Here is an 8,992-nt window from a genome sequence, read left to right as displayed (position 1 = left end):
CGCTGCAGCCCTTCGGGCGCTGACTCATGCGAGAGGCTCATCCTGCTCGTCCCGCCCGCGCTGCTGCGGCCTCTCCCGCGTCCCTTCCACCCGCAGCGCCGTCCGACCGCCACCGCCACCATCGTCCTCAAAGCCCCTCCGGTGCGTCCGTGCGGGGAAGGAAGGTGCTGGGGACAAATGGGGAGGGTTGGCTGTGGCCACGGAGCCTCTGCCGAGCTGCTTCCTCGCCTCTCATTCTGGATGGGCCGCAGCCCCGCTACCCCTCGCCTCGGCCCAGCTCTGCCCCTCCCCTCCCCGCCATGAGGGGACCCCTCACCCAGCGCTGTTGTTGCTGGGGTAGCCATGTTGGGCTATACTGGGGGTGACCTCGGGGCTGTGCGGGCTGGCGCAGGGCAGGGGCAAAGGTTTCTTTTGCTCTCCGGGTGTTTGGCACTGAGCTGGGGTGAAAGGTGAGGTGGAGGGTGGTGGGCCGGCGGGGCTGTGGGAGCCGCACGGTGCGGGAGGGGGTGTGTGTGTATGTCTCAGGGCTCACGGAGGTGGCAAGTGTGGGCAAATGAGCTGATCTCAGCTCCAGGTGTGCTGAGCTCTGCTCACCCATGTGCCGAGCGAGCAACACCCATCTGCTGGGGGACACTGGGGCACAGAGCAGGTGGCATCAAGGGGATCATCCCCCTGGGGAGTCAGTGGCAGGCAGGGAGCATGGGATGGCATCCTTTGCTATGGCAGAGGATGGGAGGGTGGCAAGACGTGTGTGGGCTGGTTGGGTGAGCAACCTGTGGGACCCTCAGCTGATGAAGGGACATTTGCAGGGAGCCTGAGCTGCCCCCGTGCCCCACATGGACACCCAAGTGCAGGATGGGACCGAGGCAGCACCAGAGGGATGCCCAGTGGCCGAGGTGAGTGTGAGGCTGCAGCCCCCCAGGGAGAACTGTGGATGTGCCCAGGGGGCTGGAGGACCCCCACAAGTGGAGGATGGGGGTGCAGCTGTCAGCACAGGGGTGGGACTGAGGGTCATGTCCAGGTTGGGTTGGGGGAACTATGGCATGGAAGAGCCAGCATGGCCCTATAGTTTCCATAGGACTGGAGGAAGAGGCCGTGGGGCAGTTTGTGGGGACATATGAGGCAGCAGCATGCCCAGGTGGGCAAGAAGGCCAGTGGCACCCTGGCTTGTATCAGCAGTGGTGTGGCAGCAGGCCCAGGGCAGTGGCCGTCCCCTGTGCTGGGCCCTGGTGAGGCCGCAGCTCGAGTGCTGTGTTCAGTGTTGGGCCCCTCACTGCCAGAGGGACACTGAGGGGCCGCAGCGTGTCCAGAGCCGGGCAGCGGAGCTGGGGAAGGGGCTGGAGCACAAGTGTGCTGGGGAGGGGCTGAGGGCCCTGGGGGTGTTCAGCCTGGACAACAGGAGCCTGAGGGGAGACATCATCACTCTCTAACACTGACAGGAGGTTGTGGCCAGGGATAGTCGGTCTCTGCTCCTGAGCTACAAGCAACAGGTCAAGAGGAAATGAGCTCAAGTTGCCTCAGGGGAGGTTTAGATTGGAGCTGAGGAAGAACATTTTCCCTGAGAGGGTTGTCAGCCCCTGTCCCAGACTGCCCAGGGAGCTGGTGGAGTCCCCATCGCTGGAGCTATTGCAAAGCCGTGCAGCTGAGGTGCTGAGGGACATGGGTTAGTGGTGAGCTTGGCACTGTGAGGGGAGGGGTTTGAGTTGATGAGCTTAAAGGTCTTTTCCAACTGCAATGATTCTGAGACTCCATAATTCTTCGATGACGGTGAGCCCTCTCCTCCTGGTACAGGTCCAAGTGCAGCAGTGGTCAGTGCAGGAGGCAGGGGCCTGGCTGGCTGCCCATGGCGGGGCAGGGGAGCTGGCGGAACAGGCAGCCCAACATGCCGTCTCGGGCCGGGTCCTGCTGCGGCTGACAGACGGGTCCCTGCGGCGCATGGGGGTGGCCCCGCGGAGCCGCCGGCGGATGCTGCTGCGGGAGCTGCTGCGGCTGCGGCTGCAGCAGGAGCTGGAGGAGCTGCTGAGCATCGTTGGGGGTGAGCATCACTTTTGGAGGGCTCAGCATGCTCCATGCCACAGCTGTGCGTCTCAGCCGTGGCGATGCTGTGGGGGTCTGGGGTGGGCCACACAGGTTGTCACCATCCTGTCTTTCCCCAGAGTGAAGACGACATTCCAGAGTTAGCAGGACATGAGGTGATGCCACGGAAGGGCAAAGCAGCAGCTGGAACTGAGCACCCAAGGCAAGGGAACCCCAAAGGTCGCCCTGTCCTTTTTGAAGAAGCCTAGACCTAGCTGGTGAGACGGGAGAGGTGGCCACTGGGCCTCAGGCAGCACAAATTGAGTGGTGCAGCAGGACAAGTCCCCACATTGCTGCATTGGCAAATCCTTAGTGCCTGGAGGGCACTGTACAGCACGGAGTGGGTCTACCTCAATAAACACCTTGCTGGTCATGACAGAGGGATCCCTGTTCTCAGGTTTCAATCAGGGCTGAGAGGCCCCACCAACTGAGGGCACTCGGGAAACAGGAGCTGGACTTCCTCTAGCCAATATTTTCTAATGCCTAAACTTTTGCAGTGGGATTCCTGAGGCAGCACCATCTCAGTCCTGGAGAAATTGCAGGGTGAGGTGATGATGGTCGGGAGGCAGGGGATCCCCAGCATCACCCTGAGGGGCTGCAGCCACATTGTCCTTCATCTCCATGTCCACTTTTTCAGCAAAAGGCACATGATGTATGCAGGGCTGCAGAAGGAAAGGCTCTTGGGGTGTACCCTGGAGTAGAAACAACCACCCGAATATCCTGACATGGTGCCTTTGGCGGCTGACCACATGGAGTCAGGACATATAATCATAAAATCACAGAATCTCAGGATGGTTGGGCTTGGCAGGGCCCTGCAGAGCTCATCCAGCCCAAGCTCCTGCTCAAGCTGGTTCCCCTCCATCAGGGGGCACAGGAACGTGTCCAGGCGGCTTTGGAAACCTCCTGAGAAGGAGCCTCCACACTCTCCCTGGGCAGCCTGGGCCAGGGCTCCCTCACCTCAACACCAAACAAGTTTCTCCTCCTGGGCCACTGGCACTTGCTGGGTTCCAGCCTGTGCTCATTACCCCTTATCCTGGCACTGCAGAAAAAATATCTCACCATCCTTCTGACACTCACCCTTCAAGTACTGTGTTGATGAGGTTCCCCCTCAGCTTTTCTCCAGGCTAACAACCCCAGGTCCTGCAGCCTTTACTCCTCACAGAGACGTTCCAGGCCCCTCAGCATATTGATAGCCCTGCACTGGCCTCTGTCCAGCAGTTCCCTGTCTCTCTGGAGGTGGGGAGCCCAGAACTGGACACAGGGCTCCAGATGAGGCCTCAGCAGGGCATAAAAGAGGGGGAGGAGGATGTTTGGGATGCTCCTGGATGATGGGATGGCACCCAGAGGGACTTAGACAGCCTTGAGAAGTGGGCTCATGGAATCCTCATGAGGCTCAACAAGGCCATGGGCAAGATCCTGCACATGGGTCAGGGCAATCCCTAGTATCAATATAGGCTGGGGATCAGTGCATGGATGGATGAGTGGATAGATGGATGGATAGAAAGTGGCTGTGAGGAGAAAGACTTAGGAGTGTTAGTGGATAAGAAGCTCAACATGACCCAGCAATGTGCTCTGGCAGCCCAGAAAGCCAACCCTGCCCTGGGCTGCATCCCCAGCAGTGTGGGCAGCAGGGTGAGGGAGGGGATTCTGCCCCTCTGCTCCACTCTGGGGAGACCCCCCTGCAGTGCTGCCTTCAGCTCTGGGCACCAACAGCACAAGGACACAGAGCTGATGGAGCGAGTCCAGAGGAGGCCACAGAGATGATGCGAGGGCTGGAGCCCCTCTGCTGTGGAGGCAGACTGAGAGAGTTGGGGGTGTTCAGCCTGCAGAAGAGAAGGCTCTGGGGAGACCTTCCAACAGCCTCCAGTCCCTGAAGGGCTGACAAGAAAGGCTGAGAGGGACTTTGTGCCAGAGCCTGGAGGGACAGGACAAGGGGGCATGGCTCCAGAGTGACAGAGGAGAGACTGAGATGAGCTCTTGGGAAGAAGTTCTTCCAAGCTGTGAGGGTGGTGAGGCCCTGGCACAGGTTGCCCAGCGAGGCTGCAGCTGCCCCATCCCTGACAGTGTTCAAGGGCAGGTTGGATGGGGCTTGGAGCAGCCTGGTCTGGTGGAAGGTGTCTCTGCCCATGGCACAGGGTTGAAACCAGATGATCTTTGAGGTCATCTCCCAACCCAAAGCATTCCATGATTTGATGATTTAGGGGTAAGAGGAGCAGGTCAGGGAGGTTTCCAGCCAAGAACCTCAAGTGGTGCCTGGCCCCTGCTGCCTTTTGCCCCCACTGCAGGCAGCAGCTTTGCAAACACTTCAAGGGCTCTGGCACACTGGGCAGCCCAGGACAGGTTTTCGGGCCCCACTGTAGTTGCTAAGGGTACTCCCTATGTCTGAGCTGCTTGGCTCAGCTCCAACACAGGTAGCAGCTGCCAAGTTTCAATTTTTGAGACTGCTTCAAGCAATGGTCTGATTTCCAAGAAGGTGCAGCCCTCCTCACTATCGATGCCTCTGGGAGGTAACCACCCAGCCCAGAGCTGGGGGCTGTATAGAGATTGGGCTCTGTTGGGCTGTTTTGGTTTAGGCCCATCTAGGGACAAAAAACCACGACTAGACTTAAGTATCTGTGGTGGTTTAACCATATATCCACCAAGTCATAATATCACTCCCTCTCCTAAACTGGACAGGGCAGAGAGAGAGAAATATAACAAACAGCTTGTGAGTTGAGATAAGGATGGAGAGATGGCTTGGCAATTAGCATCACTGGCAAACAGACTCAACTTAGGGAGAAAAAGGTTTGATTTATTAAAGAAACAATAGGAGCAGAGAGATGAGAAATAAAACTGAATCTTAAAAACACTTCCCCCCACCCCTCCTCTTCCCAGGACTCTCCTTCCTTCTTCCCAGAAGCGCAGGGGGTGGGGGTTGTGGTCAGTTCATTACAGATGGACTTTGCTGCTGCTTCCTCTCAGGGGGAGGCCTCCTCACACTTGCCACTGCTACAGCGTGGGCTCCCTCCCACGAGAGACAGTCCCTCACAAACTTCTCCAGCATGGGCCCTTCCCATGGGCTGCAGCTCCTCACACACTGTTCTGGCATGGGGCCACCCATGGGGGCAGCTCCTCACACCCTGCCCCAACGTGGGTCACCCACCAGGAGAACAGTCCTTCAGGTACTGACTGCTCCAACCTGAGTCCCTCACAGGATCACAAGTCCTGACAGCAAACCTGCTCTGGCGTGGGCACCTCCCCCACGGACTCCCAGGTCCTGCCAGGAACTTGCTCCAGGGTGAACCTGTTACGGAGTCACAGCCTCCTTCAGGCATCCACCCGCTCTGGTGTTGGGATCCTCCACAGGCTGCGAATGGGTCTCTGCTCCCCGGTGGCCTCCATGGACTGCAGGGGGACAACCTGCTTCACCATGGTCATCACCACATATCACAGGGGAGCCTTTTTTCACATTCTCGCTCCCTGTTGCTGCTGCAGTTTTGCAACTGTGCAACAACAACTTCTTTACAGTGTCCTCAGACACTGATTGGCCCGGTCTGGGTCAGGTGCAGGGTCCATCTTAGAACTGACTGGCATTAGCCCTGTCAACTACAGGGGAAGCTTCTGGCAGATCTTTGTTTAAAGAACCCATCCCTATAGCTGCCCCCACTACCAAAAAACTTGGTCCAGGCAAAACCACTACAGTACCACAGACCATGGAAATCCTGAAGGGCAGGGAGGGTTTAATTGACGCTGGGCAAAACAGACCAGGCTACTCAGCTTGGAGAAGAAAACAGAAAAATGTAATCTGCCTCTAACTAAAACATAACAAACAGAAATATCCAATGGAGAAATAATACAGAGAAGGGTGAATGATGGAAGTGCAACCAGCCCTTTCAGACCACCTTTCCCCTCCCCCTTCTCTCTTCCCAGGCTCAGAGCCCTGAGCCCAGTGTCATTACCTTCTCCCCACTATAAGCAGTGCCAGGTGCAGGGAATGAGGGCTGCAGTCAGTCCTTTCCTGATGTCTCTTGCTGCTTATTGCACTCCTGAGGAGAAGTGCTCCTCACCAGCCCTCCCTTGCTCCAGCTTGGGTCTCCCACACACCGGGCAGCCCTGCACAGGCCATTCTAATGGGACACCACAACCCCAGTTCATCTTCTCTGGGTTCTAAACTGCTGGGGTCTAACTGGGGTCTAAACTGTTTGCTCCTTCTGACCCAGAGTCTCCAGCTCTTACCTCCTCTGTCACGGGATCTCTGCTTCTCATTGTGGGCTGCAAGGATGTCTCTGGTCCAGAATCACTCCTTCAGTCTTTTCCTGACTGTGGGGTCCATGTGGTTGCATCCATCTTGCTCTTCCCTTCCACCTCCTTCCAGCATTTCAAATTCCCATCCTTAAATAGTAATGGCAGTGGCACCAGATTGGCCCAGCCAGGCCAGAGGTGGGTCCAAATCCCAGAGCTGAGGGAAAGTCTGAGTACTGGGCTTGCAGTGCAACCCCTTCCCTGTTACCAAGCAAAAAACAGTTCCTTGCTAAACCATGACATGGGCTGACACTGGCCTGGGAGCTGCCAAGTGCTGGAGAGAGAAGGTAGGACCTGGCTGGGAACCTCTGGGACTGGGAGCTGGGGCTCAGCGCAGAGCAGGGACCTGCTTTGTCTTCTGCTTCCTATTTCATGTGTTTTCCCATCCCCATGAAGTGATGAGGAGGAAGGTACCAGAGAAAGTAAAAAGGAGTTTTAGAGCAGCTGGTGAGTGGTGTTTGCTCAGAGGGTGGGGGGAGGAAGCAGCCTTCGGTTGCCAGCCCTTTTGAAGAAGCTGAGGGAAACCCGTGTGTGCTGCAAGGGATGAGCTCAGAGTGGTGATACTGTAGAAGCTGCTTTAAGGAAACTCTCTGAGTCTCAGTTTTGGGGTTTTAGAAAGCAGCATTCTTTATTGCAGTGCTGGGCTGGGGGTGATTGCTGCTCCTGCCACTCCCCCTATAGTGCACACTGAGTTCAGAGCAACTTCTGCTTCCATTGTTGTTAGATACCAATGCACTGTACTTGTGAGAATCATCATACTTTGTCATTATTTTCCCAGAACTCATTTCTGTAGGTCCTGTCCCCTTTGGCACATGCTCTTCATCACAAAGATGGGCTTTGGGGGTCTTCAGGACCCTCTGGGGTCTCAGTTTACTGTTTTTGTAACTCAGTTCTTCTTTTAATGGTCTGTAGTCCTTAAGTCCAAGGTTCTGAGATTTCCTGAGTTCCAGAGAGACAGGGAACTGCTGGAGAGAGGCCAGCGCAGGGCTACTAAGATGCTGAGGGGACTGGAACATGTCTGTGAGGAGGAAAGGCTGCAGGACCTGGGACTGTTCAGCCTGGAGAAGAGAAGGCTGAGGGGGGAACTCATCAGTGCTGAGAAATCCCTAAAGGGTGGGTGTGGAGAGGATGGGGCCAGTGTTTGTTGTGTGGTGGCCAGTGCCAGGACAAGGGGTAACAGGCACAAGCTGGAACCCAGCAAGTGCCACTGACACAGGAGGAGAAACTTGTTTGGTGTTGAGGTGAGGGAGCCCTGGCCCAGGCTGCCCAGGGAGGGTGTGGAGGCTCCTTCTCAGGAGATTTCCAAACCCGCCTGGACACGTTTCTGTGCCCCCTGATGGAGGGGAACCTGCTTGAGCAGGGGCTTGTGCTGGATGAGCTCTGCAGGGCCCTGCCAACACCCACAGTCCTGGGATTCTGTGATAATTCAGTTTCCGTCTTAAGTCTTTGTTTACACTTATGTTCTGGATGTCTTGAGATAGTTGATATCTGTATCCTGGATGTCTGCATTTTAAGTATCCTAAGATAACTGAAGCAAGCACAAGTTAAATAAGCACAAATTAAACTCTTTGTAAATGGTAAACTTTTTGTTATTATACTGGGTGCACTCTTTTTTCAGGTCTGCGCTCTTTCAAGGACTTAAAACAAACTTAACTTAGTTATTGATGTAAACAAAGTTATTTTTTTCAATAGCATGGCTGCTAAATCATGTGATTAAAAAAATTACAATCTTTTTAAAGGTATGAGTGAGAAAGAGAAGGAGTCAGAGCAGGGGCGGGATGGGTAATTCGGCACCACAGGAGTTAGCTGTGGACTTGGCAGTGTGAGGTGAGTGGTTTGGCTTGAGGAGCTTCAAGGTCCTTTCCATCCAAAATATGTTGGTGATTCTGTTGCTCAAAGGTGGGTCACGGTGGCTCCTAGGGGCTGGTATAACTGTGGGTGCAACTGCACTCTGGTGCCATTTCACAGAATCATTTCATTTGGAAAAGACCTTTAAGTTCCTCAAATCCAACCCCTCACCCTGCCAAGCCCACCATTAACTCATGTCCCTCAGCACCTCAGCTACACAGCTTTGCAATAGCTCCAGGGATGGGGACTCCACCAGCTCCCTGGGCAGCCTGGGACAGGGGCTGACAGCCCTCTCTCAGGGAAAAAGTTCTTCCTCAACTCCAATCTAAACCTCTCCTGACAAAACCTGAGTATGTTTCCTCTTGGCCTGTCATTCATTACTTGGGAGAAGAGACCTCCTGTGAGGTAGTTGCAGAGTGCTCATGTCTCCCCTCCGGCTCCTCTTGTCCAGGCTGAACACCGCCAGGGCCCTCAGCCCCTCCCCAGCACACCTGTGCTCCAGCCCCTTCCCCAGCTCCGGACACGCTGCGGCCCCTCAGTGTCCCTCTGGCAGTGAGGGGCCCAACACTGAACACCATAGTGTAATGCCTCAACACCCAACTTGGTGTTATCACAACTGTGCTCACGAAGGGCTGAGGGCCCTGGGATGTTAAGCCTGGGGAACAGGAGGCTGAAGGGAGACCTTGCTCTCAGCAACTTCTTGACAGGAGATTGTGTCAGAGGGAGGGTTGGTTTCTGCTGCTGAGATACAAGTGACAGGACAAGAGGAAACAGTCTCAAGTTGCAT

General features: G+C 55.7%; 1 protein-coding gene across 1 annotated transcript; it reads left to right on the top strand.

Moving 5' to 3' along the window:
• The first annotated feature begins 65 nt into the window (after positions 1-65).
• On the top strand, positions 66-2,357 carry LOC133625024 (protein aveugle-like). Its single transcript, XM_061991479.1, has 4 exons — positions 66-141; positions 810-896; positions 1,792-2,035; positions 2,157-2,357. Exons 2-4 carry the CDS (start codon positions 837-839, stop codon positions 2,159-2,161), a joined length of 309 nt encoding a protein of 102 aa, XP_061847463.1. The 5' UTR covers positions 66-141; positions 810-836; the 3' UTR covers positions 2,162-2,357.
• The last annotated feature ends 6,635 nt before the right edge of the window (positions 2,358-8,992 follow it).

This window comes from Colius striatus, chromosome 2 (assembly GCF_028858725.1).
Source record: "Colius striatus isolate bColStr4 chromosome 2, bColStr4.1.hap1, whole genome shotgun sequence".
NCBI classification, from domain to species: domain Eukaryota; kingdom Metazoa; phylum Chordata; class Aves; order Coliiformes; family Coliidae; genus Colius; species Colius striatus.
The sequence above is the reverse complement of the archived record's forward strand: the minus strand, read 5'-3'. Positions and strand labels throughout refer to the sequence as shown.